The sequence below is a fragment of the Salvelinus fontinalis genome, chromosome 33 (assembly GCF_029448725.1).
Source record: "Salvelinus fontinalis isolate EN_2023a chromosome 33, ASM2944872v1, whole genome shotgun sequence".
NCBI lineage: Eukaryota > Metazoa > Chordata > Actinopteri > Salmoniformes > Salmonidae > Salvelinus > Salvelinus fontinalis.
In genome coordinates this window covers 4,057,254-4,077,674 of record NC_074697.1, presented here as the reverse complement: position 1 = coordinate 4,077,674, position 20,421 = coordinate 4,057,254, and the positions used below count along the sequence as shown (strand labels likewise).

The window sequence follows — 20,421 nt, the reverse complement described above, 5'->3', positions numbered from 1 at the left end:
TCCTTGTCTCCCTCTCCCTGTCTCTTTCTCTCCCTGTCTCTTTCTCTCCCGCCCTCTGTCTCCCTCTCTCTCCCTTTTTCTCTCTAGGTCTCCCTGTCTCTCGCCCTTGTCTCCCTCTCCCTCCCTTTCTCTCCTTTTCTCCCACCCTCTCTCTCCCTCTCTTGCTCCCTCTCGCATACTTTTACCTTTATTTAACCAGGTAAGCCAGTTGAGAACAAGTTCTCATTTACAACTGTGACCTGGCCAAGATAAAGCAAAGCAGCATATACCACACACACACACAATAAGTGAAACACACCACCTGCTCGTGAAGGATTTATTATTAAAGCAAAACATTTCAAGATGCTCATCATTATTGTCATCATGATTTTTTTTGATTACAAAGTATCTAAAAACAGGCAACTGAGGTGTATCTGTCTGTCCTACAGGTGGGATGGTTGTGTGTGTGTGTGTGTGTGTGTGTGTGTGTGTGTGTGTGTGTGTGTGTGTTGGGGGGTGGTACTATATACAGAGAAAGCAGTGTGAGTGGACATGGCAACACTTACAGGGGACATTTAGAGAAACAGTAATGTTTTGAGTCCCATGACACATTGTGGACTGAACCTAATTTTCCCACACAAAGAAAATCACAACGGATACAGTGACACCAACCAGATTTACAGGTGCAAAGATTCTATCTGCATTCTTTTACAAAGGAATAAAAGACAAAAACTAAACACTTAGTAAATCTGTATTTACAAGAAACCATACTAATGATGTAATAAACAGCGAAAACACGTTTGATTGGTTTGCCGTGTCTGTGTGTGTGAAAGAGTGAATGTGAATGAAGGAGAAAAAAAGAGAGCGATAGAGAAACATAAATGGAGAGAATCAGAAGAGAGAGAGAAGAGAGAGAGAAGAGAGAAAAGAAGAGGGAGAGAGAAGAGAGAGAGAGAGAAGAGGGAGAGAAAGAGAAGAGAAGAGAGAAGAGAGAGAGGAGAAAGATAACAGAGAGACAGAAAAGAGAGAGGAGAGAGAGAGAGATGAGGAGAGAGAGAGAGAGAGAGAGAGATGAGAGGAGAGAGAATTGAGAGAGACAGAAGAGAGAGTGAAAGAGAGAGGAGAGAGAGAGAGATGAGGAGAGAGAGAGAGAGATGAGAGAGTGAGAGATAAGAGAGAGAGACAGAAGAGAGAGTGAAAGAGAGAGGAGAGAGAGAGAGATGAGGAGAGAGAGAGAGGAGAGAGAGACAGAAGAGAGAGAGAGAGAGAGAAAGAGAGAGAGAGAGAAAGAGAGAGAGAGAGAAAGAGAGAGAAAAAGAGAGAAAGAGAGAGAAAGAGAGAGAAAGAGAGAGAAAGAGAGAGAAAGAGAGAGAAAGAGAGAGAAAGAGAGAGAGAGAGAGAGAAAGAGAGAGAGGTTATTCGTGGCACGTTTTTAAATCAGGAAAATATTATTTGAGATTGCTGGAAACCAGAGAGGCTCATATAGGGATTTGAAATCTTTGGCGTTAACAGTGTGTGTGTGGAGACTGATGAGGGGAGAACGGCTCATAGTAACGGCTGGAATGGAGTCAGTGCAATGGAATCTAATATATGATTTCCATGTGGTTGATACCATTCCATTGACTCCATTCCAGCCATTACTATGAGCCGTCCTCCCCTCAGCAGCCTCCACTGGTCGGTGGGTGGGTGGGGTTTCACTACGAACCAGACTTCCTCTGCCCCCCACACACAAAACAGCAGTAGCTCTATGGGTTATGTAAGGCTTTCTAAGCTTGTTGAACAATGTAGCGGTCACACCCAGACAAAAAACACACATCAACACACACATAGACAAATACAAACACCCACACACACAGAGAACACACACACACACACACACACACACACACACACACACACACACACACACACACACACACACACACACACACACACACACACACACACACACACGCATACAGAGAACACACACACACAGAGAACACACACACACACACACACACACACACGCATACAGAGAACACACACACACAGAGAACACACACACACATAGACAAATACAAACCCCCACACACACAGAGAACACACACACACACACACACGCATACAGAGAACACACACACACAGAGAACACTAGAAGAGGTTGGATCTATCAGAGGACAGGCTCATTCTAACGGTTGGAACGGAATCAATGGAACGGAGTCAAAAGCTTTGTCTCCATGTGTTTGATACCAAACCATTGATTCCATTCCAGCCATTACAATGAGCCCGTCCTCCTATATTCCCCCTCACCAGCCTCTTCTGCTGAACACACGGTGAAGTTTAAATTAAGGTCACATTCTTCATGTAAAATAAAAATATGAATATGTTTGGTATATGTCAATTCCTGACCAGATAGGAAACCCAACTGATTCCAAGGCAACAACTTCATTTTGGTTCATTGCTTGTAGACATAAACAGTTGGCACCCATTTCGAAGCTATTTCCACCTTATATACAGAACATTTATGCTATTATAATTATACTCATTGGTGTATATTCAGTCAAATAAAATGTTATTTTCTTAAATATACAATAAAATAGAATGTCCCCTAGTGTGACTGTATCGATCACTGTTAATGTATACTCATCTAAAACGTATTGATATACAGTATACATTTTGGTTTATATATCGTGTAAAACAAATAACATTTTGGACAAACAAAGTGACAGTTTAGAATAATGGACGTGGTTAAAAATTCTCAAATTACGGTCGGTCTGTCTGTCTGTCTGTCTCGGTCTGTCTGTCTGTCTCTGTCTGTCTGTCTGTCTGTCTGTCTGTCTGTCTGTCTGTCTGTCTGTCTGTCGGTCTGTCGGTCTGTCGGTCTGTCGGTCTGTCTGTCAAAAAAGAAGAATCCTGATTGAAATGCAAAGGGAAAAATTGAATTGAAGGACATTTTCAAACCCCCCCCCCAAAAAATATTGTGATTTGGCGTGACTGTATTCAGTGGAAAGCGGTGACCTGGGTGATCGGGTGAAGAGCCTGGATCTTGATATGAACAGCTCTCTGTAGTCCCTTGAAGCTGGTTGTTCTGTACAATCGGTGTAGCAGTCCTGGTCCCAGCCTGCAGTGAACTGGGGAACATCGACCATATCCCTGTCCCAGACTAGTGCTCTAACAGTCAGGCGGGAAAATGAGGTGATGAGGACACAAGCCCACCCTCTACCAGCCTCAGGGCAAGGCTAGTGTCAGGACTACAGTATCACCAGACTTGGCAAGTCTTGTCAGGTACCATGTAGCTGTTCTTGGGACAGTTGAAGGCCTTGGCAAACTCTGGGAAGTTCTGGAGGGACCCCAGAACCCTGAACAAGAAATGGTCATTATTGGCAAAAATGACTAGGCAATCACCACAACTGGTGTCCCAGGTCTAAATCCGACACTCATTAAAATGAAATAAGGAAAACCAGAGACACTGAGGAACACAAACCATTAATATGGACAGAGATGGAGTGAGGGGAAGAGGAAGTGGCATTGTGTTAATATGGACAGAGATGGAGTGAGGGGAAGAGGAAGTGGCATTGTGTTAATATGGACAGAGATGGAGTGAGGGGAAGAGGAAGTGACATTGTGTTAATATGGACAGAGATGGTGTGAGGGGAAGAGGAAGTGGCATTGTGTTAATATGGACAGAGATGGTGTGAGGGGAAGAGGAAGTGGCATTGTGTTAATATGGACAGAGATGGAGTGAGGGGAAGAGGAAGTGACATTGTGTTAATATGGACAGAGATGGTGTGAGGGGAAGAGGAAGTGGCATTGTGTTAATATGGACAGAGATGGTGTGAGGGGAAGAGGAAGTGGCATTAGGTTAATATGGACAGAGATGGAGTGAGGGGAAGAGGAAGTGGCATTGTGTTAATATGGACAGAGATGGTGTGAGGGGAAGAGGAAGTGGCATTAGGTTAATATGGACAGAGATGGAGTGAGGGGAAGAGGAAGTGGCATTAGGTTAATATGGACAGAGATGGAGTGAGGGGAAGAGGAAGTGGCATTGTGTTAATATGGACAGAGATGGTGTGAGGGGAAGAGGAAGTGGCATTAGGTTAATATGGACAGAGATGGAGTGAGGGGAAGAGGAAGTGACATTGTGTTAATATGGACAGAGATGGAGTGAGGGGAAGAGGAAGTGGCATTGTGTTAATATGGACAGAGATGGAGTGAGGGGAAGAGGAAGTGACATTGTGTTAATATGGACAGAGATGGAGTGAGGGGAAGAGGAAGTGGCATTGTGTTAATATGGACAGAGATGGAGTGAGGGGAAGAGGAAGTGGCATTGTGTTAATATGGACAGAGATGGTGTGAGGGGAAGAGGAAGTGACATTGTGTTAATATGGACAGAGATGGAGTGAGGGGAAGAGGAAGTGACATTGTGTTAATATGGACAGAGATGGAGTGAGGGGAAGAGGAAGTGGCATTGTGTTAATATGGACAGAGATGGAGTGAGGGGAAGAGGAAGTGGCATTAGGTTAATATGGACAGAGATGGAGTGAGGGGAAGAGGAAGTGACATTGATGGATACAGGAGAGGAATGGAATGAGGAGTGAGAGGAGTGAACCCAGAGACTCTGGTGGCGCAGCTAGCACTGCGATGCAGTGCCCTAGACCACTGCGCCACCCGGGAGAGGAGTGAGAGATCGTACCTGAACTTCCCTGGACTGTGTACATCTACTTTGATGGAGTTGACAGCTTGTTGTGGTCGATGTGTTCCACACCACACCTGGAGGAGGAAGAGGGAGTGAGATAGGTTGTGACATCCACCCACCCGCCCACCCATCCATTCATCCACCCATCCATCCATCCGCCCATCCATCCATCCATTCATCCACCCACCAATCCATCAATCCATTCACCCATCCATCCATCCATCCATCCATTCATCCATCTATTCACCCACGCATCCATCCATTCATTCATCCACCCACCCACCCATCCATCCAGCCATCTATTCACCCATCTATTCACCCATCCATTCACCCAACAACCCATCCGTTCATCCATCCATCCACCCATCCTTCCATTCATCCATCCATCCACCCACCCATCATCCATCCATCCATCCATCCACTCACCCATCATCCATCCATCCATCCATCCACTCACCCATCATCCATCCATCCATCTACCCATCATCCATCCATCCATCCATCCACTCACCCATCATCCATCCATCCATCCATCCACTCACCCATCATCCATCCATCCACCCACCCATCATCCATCCACCCATCATCCATCCATCCACCCACCCATCCATCCACCCACCCATCATCCATCCACCCATCATCCATCCATCCATCCACCCACCCATCATTCATCCATCCATCCATCCACCCACCCATCATCCATCCATCCATCCACCCATCATCCATTCATCCACCCACCCATCATCCATCCATCCACCCATCATCCACCCATCCATCCACCCATCCATCCACCCATCATCCATCCACCCACCCATCATCCATCCATCCATCCACCCATCATCCATCCATCCATCCACCCACCCATCCATCCATCCACCCATCATCCATCCATCCACCCATCATCCATCCATCCATTCATCCATCCATCCACCCACCCATCATCCATCCATCCACCCATCCATCCATCCACCCATCCATCCATTCATCCATCCATTCATCCACCCATCCACCCATCATCCATCCATCCACCCATCCATCCATCCACCCATCCATCCATTCATCCATCCATCCATCCATCCACCCACCCATCATCTATCCACCCATCCATCCATCCAGTCTGACCTGGGCGAAGTTGAGAAAGAAGAGTTGTTGATGGTTGAGGTTTATTCCAGGGAGGAGAGGCTCATTCCCATTCTTCTCCACATAGTTCAGGTATGCCTGAAATCATTACAACACCACTTTAATCCTCTCTGGCCTGAAATCATTACAACACCACTTTAACCCTCTCTGGCCTGAAATCATTACAACACCACTTTAACCCTCTCTGGCCTGAAATCATTATAACACCACTTTAACCCTCTCTGGCCTGAAATCATTACAACACCACTTTAATCCTCTCTGGCCTGAAATCATTACAACACCACTTTAATCCTCTCTGGCCTGAAATCATTACAACACCACTTTAATCCTCTCTGGCCTGAAATCATTATAACACCACTTTATTCCTCTCTGGCCTGAAATCATTACAACACCACTTTAACCCTCTCTGGCCTGAAATCATTACAACACCACTTTAACCCTCTCTGGCCTGAAATCATTATAACACCACTTTAACCCTCTCTGGCCTGAAATCATTATAACACCACTTTAACCCTCTCTGGCCTGAAATCATTACAACACCACTTCCACCCTCTCTGGCCTGAAATCATTATAACACCACTTTAACCCTCTCTGGCCTGAAATCATTACAACACCACTTTAACCCTCTCTGGCCTGAAATCATTATAACACCACTTTAACCCTCTCTGGCCTGAAATCATTATAACACCACTTTAACCCACTCTGGCCTGAAATCATTACAACACCACTTCCACCCTCTCTGGCCTGAAATCATTACAACACCACTTTAACCCTCTCTGGCCTGAAATCATTACAACACCACTTTAATCCTCTCTGGCCTGAAATCATTACAACACCACTTTAACCCTCTCTGGCCTAAATCATTACAACACCAGTCTTTAATACTTGACAATAGATAGATAGGTACTTTATTTAACACCAATCACATCAGATGATCTCAGACTCTCCTACCGTCTTAGAAAACGTGTAAAGTAAAGCATAGGGCTCTCAGAATCTGTGAAGAAGTGTTCTGCATCCCTCTGTCATCACTTTGTCTTCCCTCTGGACACTAACCCGAGACGCCTGGTTGGCCAATCACATTGCTCATTACTCACACCATGCTCCGGGAGCATGTCTAATGGTTCAATCAGAGAGCTGGCAGGAGGACATGGTAATTAGTAATATGACTGGCAGATGGCAATTACCCACAAGTCCATCCGATCTCATTCCATCTCACAACATGTCACTCAGACGTATAGCTAATCATCAAATGTTAAAACAATGTTGATACGAGGGAGAAATAGAGAAAATGGTGTAACAGATTACTGGAATCCATTTCTTGCCTGGGGTAAAGGACTGTCTTCATAATGTGTGTGCATATTTTTTAAGCTGTAAGATGTGTCTTTCTACAGTGTGCATTCCTACCTGGTATGACTGGCGGATGCCTCCATTGTCTGCGATGTTCTCTCCCAGCGTGTTATTCCCATTGAGCTGCTTACAGAAAACAAAAAGACAGATGAATACGGTCTGTAATTTAGAGCTGTATTTCAGCAGTTCTACATCCCATTCCAGGGAAACCATTTTCCACGCTGCGGGTTATTGTTCACGGCAACAAGTCAAGGGAGGACAGGAGATGAGCAGACATGACGAGACAGAGGGGTATAAATGTGAACCCAGCACTCATTTGCTGGAAAAGAAAGGAGAGAAAACAGATTAAAATAAGAAAAAGTGAGAGGAGAAGCGAGGGGAGGGGAGGCGAGGCGAGGGGAGGCGAGGGGAGGAGAGGGGAGGCGAGGGGAGGGGAGGAGAGGAGAGGGGAGGCGAGGGGAGGGGAGGGGAGGGGAGGCGAGGGGAGGAGAGGGGAGGCGAGGGGAGGCGAGGGGAGGGGAGGAGAGGGGAGGGGAGGCGAGGCAAGGGGAGGGGAGGAGAGGCGAGGCGAGGCGAGGGGAGGTGAGGCGAGGGGAGGAGAGGGGAGGCGAGGGGAGGCGAGGCGAGGGGAGGCGAGTGGAGGAGAGGGGAGGAGAGGCGAGGTGAGGGGAGGAGAGGAGAGGGGAGGGGAGGGGAGGGGAGGGGAGGAGAGGCGAGGGGAGGAGAGGGGAGGCGAGGCGAGGGGAGGAGAGGCGAGGCGAGGGGAGGAGAGGCGAGGCGAGGGGAGGCGAGGGGAGGAGAGGCGAGGGGAGGAGAGGTGAGGGGAGGCGAGGGGAGGCGAGGGGAGGAGAGGCGAGGGGAGGAGAGGCGGGGGGGAGGGGAGGCGAGGGAAGGAGAGGGGAGGAGAGGGGAGGCGAGGGGAGGAGAGGGGAGGGGAGATTAAAATATACATTCAGTCCGTTGGCCAGGTCCCAGGAGAAGCTTCCATACTGGTCCACCATGCACTTGGACAGATTCACAAAGTTCTGGGTGGAGCTTGGCGTCCACCAGTCCTTCAGGTCACCATCTTTATCATAGTTACGACCTGGCAACAGGTCAAATAAACTCTGTTTAGGACAGCTGACCAGCTAGTCCACATGTCATGAAACAACACTTTTGAATTTGACTGTCCATTCTACTGAAGCTAATTCCATGTGCAGAGTGTGTCTTACCGTTGTCATCGAACCCGTGTGTGATCTCATGTCCGATCACCATGCCGATACCGCCAAAGTTCAGAGACTTGGTCTGGCCCTTACCGAAGAACGGAGGCTGTAGGATGCCAGCTGGGAACACTGAGGAAAGGAGGAGGAGGAGGAGGGAGATAGAAAGGATCTCACATCTTTCACCTTCAGAGTGATGGGAGAAGACAGTAGAGGTGACAATAGAGATGATGGGAGAAGACAGTAGAGGTGATGGGAGAAGACAGTATAGGTGATGGGAGAAGACAGTAGAGGTGATGGGAGAAGACAGTAGAGGTGACAGTAGAGGTGATGTGAGAAGACAGTAGAGGTGATGGGAGAAGACAGTAGAGGTGATGGGAGAAGACAGTAGAGGTGATGGGAGAAGACAGTAGAGTTGATGGGAGAAGACAGTAGAGTTGATGGGAGAAGACAGTAGAGGTGATGGGAGAAGACAGTAGAGGTGATGGGAGAAGACAGTAGAGGTGATGGGAGAAGACAGTGGAGGTGATGGGAGAAGACAGTAGAGGTGATGGGAGAAGACAGTAGAGGTGACAGTAGAGATGATGGGAGAAGACAGTAGAGGTGACAGTGGAGGTGATGGAAGAAGACAGAAGAGGTGATGGGAGAAGACAGTAGAGTTGACAGTAGAGATGAATGGAGGTGACAGGAGAGATGACAGTAGAGATGATGGGAGAAGACAGTAGAGGTGACAGTAGAAGTGCTGGGAGAAGACAGTAGAGGTGACAGTGGAGGTGATGTGAGAAGACAGTAGAGGCGACAGTAGAGATGATGGGAGAAGACAGTAGAGGTGACAGTGGAGGCGATGGGAGAAGACAGTAGAGGTGACAGTAGAAATGATTGGAGGTGACAGTAGAGGTGAACGGAGGTGACAGTAGAGATGATTGGAGGTGACAGCAGAGGTGATGGTAGAAGACAGTAGAGGTGATAGTGCAGGTGATGGGAGAAGACAGTAGAAATGACAGTAGAGGTGATGGGAGAAGACAGTAGAGGTGACAGTAGAGATGATTGGAGGTGACAGTAGAGGAGAATGGAGGTGACAGTAGAGATGATTGGAGGTGATTGGAGGTGACAGTAGAGTGGACAGTAGAGGTGACAGTAGAGATGATGGGAGGTGACTGTAGATATGATGGAGATGACAGCAGAGGTGATTTGAGGTGACAGTAGAGGTGATGGGAGGTGACTGTAGATATGATGGAGGTGACAGTAGAGGTGATTTGAGGTGTAAGTACAGGTGACAGTAGAGATGATTGGAGGTGACAGTAGAGATGAATGGAGGTGACAGGAGAGATGAATGGAGGTGACAGGAGAGATGACAGTAGAGATGATTGGAGGTGACAGTAGAGATGAATGGAGGTGACAGGAGAGATGACAGTAGAGATGATGGGAGAAGACAGTAGAGGTGATGGGAGAAGACAGTGGAGGTGATAGTAGAGGTGATGGGTGAAGACAGTAGAGATGACAGTAGAGGTGATGGGAGAAGACAGTAGAGGTGACAGTAGACGTGATGGGTGAAGACAGTAGAGGTGACAGTAGAGATGATGGGAGAAGACAGTAGAGGTGATGGGAGAAGACAGTAGAGAGGACAGTAGAGGTGATGGGAGAAGACAGTAGAGGTGATGGGAGAAGACAGTAGAGGTGACAGTAGAGGTGATGGGTGAAGACAGTAGAGGTGACAGTAGAGATGACGGGAGAAGACAGTAGAGGTGATTGGAGATGACAGCAGAGGTGACAGTAGAGGTGATTGGAGTTGACAGTAGAGGTGATTGGAGGTGACAGTAGAGGTGATAGTAGAGGTGATTGGAGGTGACAGTAGAGGTGATAGTAGAGGTGATTGGAGATGACAGTAGAGACGATTGGAGTTGACAGTAGAGATGATTGGAGGTGACAGTAGAGATGACAGTAGAGACGATTGGAGGTGACAGTAGAGACGATTGGAGGTGACAGTAGAGACGATTGGAGGTGACAGTAGAGGTGACAGTAGAGATGATTGGAGGTGATAGTAGAGGTGATTGGAGGTGACAGTAGAGGTGATTGGAGGTTACAGTAGAGGTGACAGTAGAGATGATTGGAGGTGATAGTAGAGATGGCAGTAGAGATGATTGGAGGTGATAGTAGAGGTGATTGGAGGTGACAGTAGAGGTGACAGTAGAGGTGACAGTAGAGATGATTGGAGGTGATAGTAGAGGTGACAGTAGAGATGATTGGAGGTGACAGTAGAGGTGATTGGAGGTGACAGTAGAGGTGATTGGAGGTGACAGTAGAGGTGATTGGAGGTGACAGTAGAGGTGATTGGAGATGACAGTAGAGGTGACAGTAGAGATGATTGGAGGTGATAGTAGAGGTGATTGGAGGTGACAGTAGAGACGATTGGAGGGGATAGTAGAGGTGATTGGAGGTGACAGTAGAGGTGACAGTAGAGGTGACAGTAGAGACGATTGGAGGTGACAGTTGAGGTGGTTGGAGATGACTGTAGAGGTGACAGTAGAGATGCTTGGAGGTGACAGTAGAGATGATTGGAGTTGACAATAGAGATGACAGTAGAGGTGATTGGAGGTTACAGTAGAGGTGATTGGAGGTTACAGTAGAGGTGATTGGAGGTGACAGTAGAGGTGATTGGAGGTTACAGTAGATGTGATTGGAGGTGACAGTAGAGGTGACAGTAGAGATGATTGGAGGTGATAGTAGAGATGACAGTAGAGATGATTGGAGGTGATAGTAGAGGTGATTGGAGGTGACAGTAGAGGTGACAGTAGAGGTGACAGTAGAGATGATTGGAGGTGATAGTAGAGGTGACAGTAGAGATGATTGGAGGTGATAGTAGAGGTGATTGGAGGTGACAGTAGAGGCGATTGGAGGTGACAGTAGAGGTGATTGGAGGTGACAGTAGAGGTGATTGGAGGTGACAGTAGAGGTGATTGGAGGTGACAGTAGAGGTGACAGTAGAGATGATTGGAGGTGATAGTAGAGGTGATTGGAGGTGACAGTAGAGATGATTGGAGGGGATAGTAGAGGTGATTGGAGGTGACAGTAGAGGTGATTGGAGGTGACAGTAGAGGTGACAGTAGAGATGATTGGAGGTGATAGTAGAGGTGATTGGAGGTGACAGTAGAGATGATTGGAGGGGATAGTAGAGGTGATTGGAGGTGACAGTAGAGGTGACAGTAGAGGTGACAGTAGAGACGATTGGAGGTGACAGTAGAGACGATTGGAGGTGACAGTAGAGGTGACAGTAGAGGTGACAGTAGAGACGATTGGAGGTGACAGTAGAGGTGATTGGAGATGACTGTAGAGGTGACAGTAGAGATGCTTGGAGGTGACAGTAGAGGTGATTGGAGTTGACAGTAGAGATGACAGTAGAGGTGATTGGAGGTTACAGTAGAGGTGACAGTAGAGATGATTGGAGATGATAGTAGAGATGGCAGTAGAGATGATTGGAGGTGATAGTAGAGGTGATTGGAGGTGACAGTAGAGTTGACAGTAGAGGTGACAGTAGAGATGATTGGAGGTGATAGTAGAGGTGACAGTAGAGATGATTGGAGATGATAGTAGAGGTGATTGGAGGTGACAGTAGAGGTGATTGGAGGTGACAGTAGAGGTGATTGGAGGTGACAGTAGAGGTGATTGGAGGTGACAGTAGAGGTGACAGTAGAGATGATTGGAGGTGATAGTAGAGGTGATTGGAGGTGACAGTAGAGATGATTGGAGGGGATAGTAGAGGTGATTGGAGGTGACAGTAGAGGTGACAGTAGAGGTGACAGTAGAGACGATTGGAGGTGACAGTAGAGATGATTGGAGATGACTGTAGAGGTGACAGTAGAGATGCTTGGAGGTGACAGTAGAGGTGATTGGAGTTGACAGTAGAGATGACAGTAGAGATGATTGGAGGTTACAGTAGAGATGATTGGAGGTTACAGTAGAGGTGATTGGAGGTGACAGTAGAGGTGATTGGAGGTTACAGTAGATGTGATTGGAGGTGACAGTAGAGGTGACAGTAGAGATGATTGGAGGTGATAGTAGAGATGACAGTAGAGATGATTGGAGGTGATAGTAGAGGTGATTGGAGGTGACAGTAGAGGTGACAGTAGAGGTGACAGTAGAGATGATTGGAGGTGATAGTAGAGGTGACAGTAGAGATGATTGGAGGTGATAGTAGAGGTGATTGGAGGTGACAGTAGAGGTGATTGGAGGTGACAGTAGAGGTGATTGGAGGTGACAGTAGAGGTGATTGGAGGTGACAGTAGAGGTGACAGTAGAGATGATTGGAGGTGACAGTAGAGGTGATTGGAGGTGATAGTAGAGGTGATTGGAGGTGACAGTAGAGGTGACAGTAGAGGTGATAGTAGAGGTGATTGGAGGTGACAGTAGAGGTGATTGGAGGTGACAGTCGAGATGATTGGAGGTGACAGTAGAGGTGACAGTAGAGATGATGGGAGAAGACAGTAGAGGTGATAGTGGAGGTGATGGGAGAAGACAGTAGAGGTGACAGTAGAGATGATTGGAGGTGATAGTGGAGGTGACAGTAGAGGTGATGGGAGGTGACTGTAGATATGATGGAGTTGACAGTAGAGGTGATTTGAGGTGACAGTAAAGGTGACAGTAGATATGATTGGAGGTGACAGTAGAGATGAATGGAGGTGACAGGAGAGATGACAGTAGAGGTGATGGGAGAAGACAGTAGAGGTGATGGGAGAAGACAGTATAGGTGATGGGAGAAGACAGTAGAGGTGACAGTAGAGGTGATGGGAGGTGACAGTAGAGGTGATGGGAGAAGACAGTAGAGGTGATGGGAGAAGACAGTAGAGGTGATGGGAGAAGACATTAGAGGTGATGGGAGGTGACAGTAGAGGTGACAGTAGAGGTGATTGGCGATGACAGTCGAGATGATTGGAGTTGACAGTGGAGGTGATTGGAGATGACAGTAGAGATGATTGGAGGTGACAGTAGAGGTGATTGGCGATGACAGTCGAGATGATTGGAGTTGACAGTAGAGGTGATTGGAGGTGACAGTAGAGATGACTGTAGAGATGATTGGAGGTGACAGCAGAGATGATTGGAGATGACAGTAGAGGTGATGGGAGAAGACAGTAGAGGTGACAGTAGAGATGATGGTAGAAGACAGTAGAGGTGATAGTGCAGGTGATGGGAGAAGACAGTAGAAATGACAGTAGAGGTGATGGGAGAAGACAGTAGAGGTGACAGTAGAGGTGATGGGAGAAGACAGTAGAGGTGACAGTAGAGATGATTGGAGGTGACAGTAGAGGAGAATGGAGGTGACAGTAGAGATGATTGGAGGTGATTGGAGGTGACAGTAGAGGTGACAGTAGAGGTGATGGGAGGTGACAGTATAGGTGATGGGAGATGACAGTAGAGATGATGGGAGAAGACAGTAGAGGTGACAGTAGAGGTGATGGGAGAAGACAGTAGAGGTGATGGGAGAAGACAGTATAGGTGATGGGAGAAGACAGTAGAGGTGACCGTAGATTTGATGGGAGAAGACAGTAGAGGTGATGGGAGAAGACAGTAGAGTTGACAGTAGAGGTGATGGGAGAAGACAGTAGAGGTGACCATAGATTTGATGGGTGAAGACAGTAGAGGTGACAGTAGAGATGATGGGAGAAGACAGTAGAGGTGATGTGAGAAGACAGTAGAGGAGATTGGAGGTGACAGTAGAGGTGACAGTATAGGAGATTGGAGGTGACAGCAGAGGTGATTGGAGGTGACAGTCGAGATGATTGGAGGTGACAGTAGAGGTGACAGTAGAGATGGAGGAAGAAGACAGTAGAGGTGATAGTGGAGGTGATGGGAGAAGACAGTAGAGGTGACAGTAGAGATGATTGGAGGTGACAGTAGAGGTGATTGGAGGTGACAGTATAGGAGATTGGAGGTGACAGTAGAGGTGACAGTAGAGGTGACAGTAGAGGTGATGGGAGGTGACTGTAGAGGAGATTGGAGGTGACAGTAGAGGTGACAGTAGAGGTGACAGTAGAGGTGATGGGAGGTGACTGTAGATATGATGGACATGACAGTAGAGGTGACAGTAGAGGTGATTTGAGGTGACAGTAGAGGTGATGGGAGGTGACTGTAGATATGATGGACATGACAGTAGAGGTGATTTGAGGTGACAGTACAGGGGACAGTAGATATGATTGGAGATGACAGTAGAGATTAATGGAGGTGACAGGAGAGATGACAGTAGAGATGATGGGAGAAGACAGTAGAGGTGACAGTATAGGAGATTGGAGGTGACAGTAGAGGTGATTGGAGGTGATTGGAGATGACAGTAGAGGTGATTGGAGGTGACAGTATAGGAGATTGGAGGTGACAGTAGAGGTGATTGGAGGTGACAGTCGAGATGATTGGAGATGACAGTAGAGATGATTGGAGGTGACAGTAGAGGTGATTGGAGGTGACAGTAGAGGAGATTGGAGGTGACAGTAGAGGAGATTGGAGGTGACAGTAGAGGAGATTGGAGGTGACAGTAGAGGAGATTGGAGGTGACACTAGAGGTGACCGTAGAGTTGATTGGAGGTTACAGTAGAGGTGATTGGAGAGATGACAGTAGAGTGACAGCTGAGATGATTGGAGGTGACAGTAGAGATGACAGTAGAGGTCATAGTAGAAACGATTTGAGGTGACAGTTGAGTTGACAGTAGAGACGATTGGAGGTGACAGTAGAGACGATTGGAGATGACTGTAGAGGTGAGAGTAGTGGTGATGGGAGATGACTGTAGAGGTGATTGGAGTTGACAGTAGAGATGATTGGAGAGACAGTAGAGGTGACAGTTGAGGTGATAGTAGAAATTATTGGAGGTGACCGTGGAGATGACAGTAGAGACGATTGGAGTTGACAGTAGAGATGATTGGAGGTGACAGTAGAGATGACAGTAGAGACGATTGGAGGTGACAGTAGAGACGATTGGAGGTGACAGTAGAGACGATTGGAGGTGACAGTAGAGGTGACAGTAGAGGTGACAGTAGAGACGATTGGAGGTGACAGTAGAGGTGATTGGAGATGACTGTAGAGATGCTTGGAGGTGACAGTAGAGGTGATTGGAGTTGACAGTAGAGATGACAGTAGAGGTGATTGGAGGTTACAGTAGAGGTGATTGGAGGTTACAGTAGAGGTGACAGTAGAGATGATTGGAGGTGATAGTAGAGATGGCAGTAGAGATGATTGGAGGTGATAGTAGAGGTGATTGGAGGTGACAGTAGAGGTGAGAGTAGAGGTGACAGTAGAGATGATTGGAGGTGATAGTAGAGGTGACAGTAGAGATGATTGGAGGTGACAGTAGAGGTGATTGGAGGTGACAGTAGAGGTGATTGGAGGTGACAGTAGAGGTGATTGGAGGTGACAGTAGAGGTGATTGGAGATGACAGTAGAGGTGACAGTAGAGATGATTGGAGGTGATAGTAGAGGTGATTGGAGGTGATAGTAGAGACGATTGGAGGGGATAGTAGAGGTGATTGGAGGTGACAGTAGAGGTGACAGTAGAGGTGACAGTAGAGACGATTGGAGGTGACAGTTGAGGTGATTGGAGATGACTGTAGAGGTGACAGTAGAGATGCTTGGAGGTGACAGTAGAGATGATTGGAGTTGACAATAGAGATGACAGTAGAGGTGATTGGAGGTTACAGTAGAGGTGATTGGAGGTTACAGTAGAGGTGATTGGAGGTGACAGTAGAGGTGATTGGAGGTTACAGTAGATGTGATTGGAGGTGACAGTAGAGGTGACAGTAGAGATGGTTGGAGGTGATAGTAGAGATGACAGTAGAGATGATTGGAGGTGATAGTAGAGGTGATTGGAGGTGACAGTAGAGGTGACAGTAGAGGTGACAGTAGAGATGATTGGAGGTGATAGTAGAGGTGACAGTAGAGATGATTGGAGGTGATAGTAGAGGTGATTGGAGGTGACAGTAGAGGTGATTGGAGGTGACAGTAGAGGTGATTGGAGGTGACAGTAGAGGTGATTGGAGGTGACAGTAGAGGTGATTGGAGGTGACAGTAGAGGTGACAGTAGAGATGATTGGAGGTGATAGTAGAGGTGATTGGAGGTGACAGTAGAGATGATTGGAGGGGATAGTAGAGGTGATTGGAGGTGACAGTAGAGGTGATTGGAGGTGACAGTAGAGGTGACAGTAGAGATGATTGGAGGTGATAGTAGAGGTGATTGGAGGTGACAGTAGAGATGATTGGAGGGGATAGTAGAGGTGATTGGAGGTGACAGTAGAGGTGACAGTAGAGGTGACAGTAGAGACGATTGGAGGTGACAGTAGAGACGATTGGAGGTGACAGTAGAGGTGACAGTAGAGGTGACAGTAGAGACGATTGGAGGTGACAGTAGAGGTGATTGGAGATGACTGTAGAGGTGACAGTAGAGATGCTTGGAGTTGACAGTAGAGGTGATTGGAGTTGACAGTAGAGATGACAGTAGAGGTGATTGGAGGTTACAGTAGAGGTGATTGGAGGTTACAGTAGAGGTGACAGTAGAGATGATTGGAGATGATAGTAGAGATGGCAGTAGAGATGATTGGAGGTGATAGTAGAGGTGATTGGAGGTGACAGTAGAGGTGACAGTAGAGGTGACAGTAGAGATGATTGGGGGTGATAGTAGAGGTGACAGTAGAGATGATTGGAGGTGATAGTAGAGGTGATTGGAGGTGACAGTAGAGGTGATTGGAGATGACAGTAGAGGTGATTGGTGGTGACAGTAGAGGTGATTGGAGGTGACAGTAGAGGTGACAGTAGAGATGATTGGAGGTGATAGTAGAGGTGATTGGAGGTGACAGTAGAGATGATTGGAGGGGATAGTAGAGGTGATTGGAGGTGACAGTAGAGGTGACAGTAGAGGTGACAGTAGAGACGATTGGAGGTGACAGTAGAGATGGTTGGAGATGACTGTAGAGGTGACAGTAGAGATGCTTGGAGGTGACAGTAGAGGTGATTGGAGTTGACAGTAGAGATGACAGTAGAGATGATTGGAGGTTACAGTAGAGATGATTGGAGGTTACAGTAGAGGTGATTGGAGGTGACAGTAGAGGTGATTGGAGGTTACAGTAGATGTGATTGGAGGTGACAGTAGAGGTGACAGTAGAGATGATTGGAGGTGATAGTAGAGATGACAGTAGAGATGATTGGAGGTGATAGTAGAGGTGATTGGAGGTGACAGTAGAGGTGACAGTAGAGGTGACAGTAGAGATGATTGGAGGTGATAGTAGAGGTGACAGTAGAGATGATTGGAGGTGATAGTAGAGGTGATTGGAGGTGACAGTAGAGGTGATTGGAGGTGACAGTAGAGGTGACAGTAGAGATGATTGGAGGTGACAGTAGAGGTGATTGGAGGTGATAGTCGAGGTGATTGGAGGTGACAGTAGAGGTGACAGTAGAGGTGATAGTAGAGGTGATTGGAGGTGACAGTAGAGGTGATTGGAGGTGACAGTCGAGATGATTGGAGGTGACAGTAGAGGTGACAGTAGAGATGATGGGAGAAGACAGTAGAGGTGATAGTGGAGGTGATGGGAGAAGACAGTAGAGGTGACAGTAGAGATGATTGGAGGTGATAGTGGAGGTGACAGTAGAGGTGATGGGAGGTGACTGTAGATATGATGGAGTTGACAGTAGAGGTGATTTGAGGTGACAGTACAGGTGACAGTAGATATGATTGGAGGTGACAGTAGAGATGAATGGAGGTGACAGGAGAGATGACAGTAGAGGTGATGGGAGAAGACAGTAGAGGTGATGGGAGAAGACAGTATAGGTGATGGGAGAAGACAGTAGAGGTGACAGTAGAGGTGATGGGAGGTGACAGTAGAGGTGATGGGAGAAGACAGTAGAGGTGATGGGAGAAGACATTAGAGGTGATGGGAGGTGACAGTAGAGGTGACAGTAGAGGTGATTGGCGATGACAGTCGAGATGATTGGAGTTGACAGTAGAGGTGATTGGAGGTGACAGTAGAGATGACAGTAGAGATGATTGGAGGTGACAGCAGAGATGATTGGAGATGACAGTAGAGGTGATGGGAGAAGACAGTAGAGGTGACAGTAGAGATGATGGTAGAAGACAGTAGAGGTGATAGTGCAGGTGATGGGAGAAGACAGTAGAAATGACAGTAGAGGTGATGGGAGAAGACAGTAGAGGTGACAGTAGAGGTGATGGGAGAAGACAGTAGAGGTGACAGTAGAGATGATTGGAGGTGACAGTAGAGGAGAATGGAGGTGACAGTAGAGATGATTGGAGGTGATTGGAGGTGACAGTAGAGGTGATTGGAGTTGACAGTAGAGATGACAGTAGAGGTGATTGGAGGTTACAGTAGAGGTGATTGGAGGTTACAGTAGAGGTGACAGTAGAGATGATTGGAGGTGATAGTAGAGATGGCAGTAGAGATGACTGGAGGTGATAGTAGAGGTGATTGGAGGTGACAGTAGAGGTGACAGTAGAGGTGACAGTAGAGATGATTGGAGGTGATAGTAGAGGTGACAGTAGAGATGATTGGAGGTGACAGTAGAGGTGATTGGAGGTGACAGTAGAGGTGATTGGAGGTGACAGTAGAGGTGATTGGAGGTGACAGTAGAGGTGATTGGAGATGACAGTAGAGGTGACAGTAGAGATGATTGGAGGTGATAGTAGAGGTGATTGGAGGTGACAGTAGAGATGATTGGAGGGGATAGTAGAGGTGATTGGAGGTGACAGTAGAGGTGACAGTAGAGGTGACAGTAGAGACGATTGGAGGTGACAGTAGAGGTGATTGGAGATGACTGTAGAGGTGACAGTAGAGATGCTTGGAGGTGACAGTAGAGATGATTGGAGTTGACAATAGAGATGACAGTAGAGGTGATTGGAGGTTACAGTAGAGGTGATTGGAGGTTACAGTAGAGGTGATTGGAGGTGACAGTAGAGGTGATTGGAGGTTACAGTAGATGTGATTGGAGGTGACAGTAGAGGTGACAGTAGAGATGATTGGAGGTGATAGTAGAGATGACAGTAGAGATGATTGGAGGTGATAGTAGAGGTGATTGGAGGTGACAGTAGAGGTGACAGTAGAGGTGACAGTAGAGATGATTGGAGGTGATAGTAGAGGTGACAGTAGAGATGATTGGAGGTGATAGTAGAGGTGATTGGAGGTGACAGTAGAGGTGATTGGAGGTGACAGTAGAGGTGATTGGAGGTGACAGTAGAGGTGATTGGAGGTGACAGTAGAGGTGACAGTAGAGATGATTGGAGGTGATAGTAGAGGTGATTGGAGGTGACAGTAGAGGTGATTGGAGGTGACAGTAGAGGTGACAGTAGAGATGATTGGAGGTGATAGTAGAGGTGATTGGAGGTGACAGTAGAGATGATTGGAGGGGATAGTAGAGGTGATTGGAGGTGACAGTAGAGGTGACAGTAGAGGTGACAGTAGAGACGATTGGAGGTGACAGTAGAGACGATTGGAGGTGACAGTAGAGGTGACAGTAGAGGTGACAGTAGAGACGATTGGAGGTGACAGTAGAGGTGATTGGAGATGACTGTAGAGGTGACAGTAGAGATGCTTGGAGGTGACAGTAGAGGTGATTGGAGTTGACAGTAGAGATGACAGTAGAGGTGATTGGAGGTTACAGTAGAGGTGATTGGAGGTTACAGTAGAGGTGACAGTAGAGATGATTGGAGGTGATAGTAGAGATGGCAGTAGAGATGATTGGAGGTGATAGTAGAGGTGATTGGAGATGACAGTAGAGGTGACAGTAGAGGTGATAGTAGAGATGATTGGAGGTGATAGTAGAGGTGACAGTAGAGATGATTGGAGGTGATAGTAGAGGTGATTGGAGGTGACAGTAGAGGTGATTGGAGGTGACAGTAGAGGTGATTGGAGGTGACAGTAGAGGTGATTGGAGGTGACAGTAGAGATGATTGGAGGGGATAGTAGAGGTGATTGGAGCTGACAGTAGAGGTGACAGTAGAGTTGACAGTAGAGACGATTGGAGGTGACAGTAGAGATGATTGGAGATGACTGTAGAGGTGACAGTAGAGATGCTTGGAGGTGACAGTAGAGGTGATTGGA

General features: G+C 47.3%; 1 protein-coding gene across 2 annotated transcripts in view; it reads right to left on the bottom strand.

Annotated features, from left to right (window-relative positions):
• Positions 1 to 310: 310 nt before the first annotated feature.
• LOC129831660 (neprilysin-like) overlaps positions 311 to 20,421 on the bottom strand; it is a 129,289-nt gene continuing 109,178 nt past the window's right edge. The window contains exons 18-23 of one of the 2 annotated variants that reach the window (XM_055895023.1): positions 8,356 to 8,475; positions 8,095 to 8,228; positions 7,202 to 7,270; positions 5,780 to 5,875; positions 4,655 to 4,731; positions 311 to 3,320 (exon numbers count right to left, since the gene is read on the bottom strand). In XM_055895023.1, the coding sequence (XP_055750998.1) occupies positions 3,221 to 3,320; positions 4,655 to 4,731; positions 5,780 to 5,875; positions 7,202 to 7,270; positions 8,095 to 8,228; positions 8,356 to 8,475 (596 nt within the window). In that variant the 3' untranslated portion in view covers positions 311 to 3,220. The remainder of the gene's footprint in view (positions 3,321 to 4,654; positions 4,732 to 5,779; positions 5,876 to 7,201; positions 7,271 to 8,094; positions 8,229 to 8,355; positions 8,476 to 20,421) is intronic. The other variant, XM_055895024.1, reaches the window with a different exon arrangement.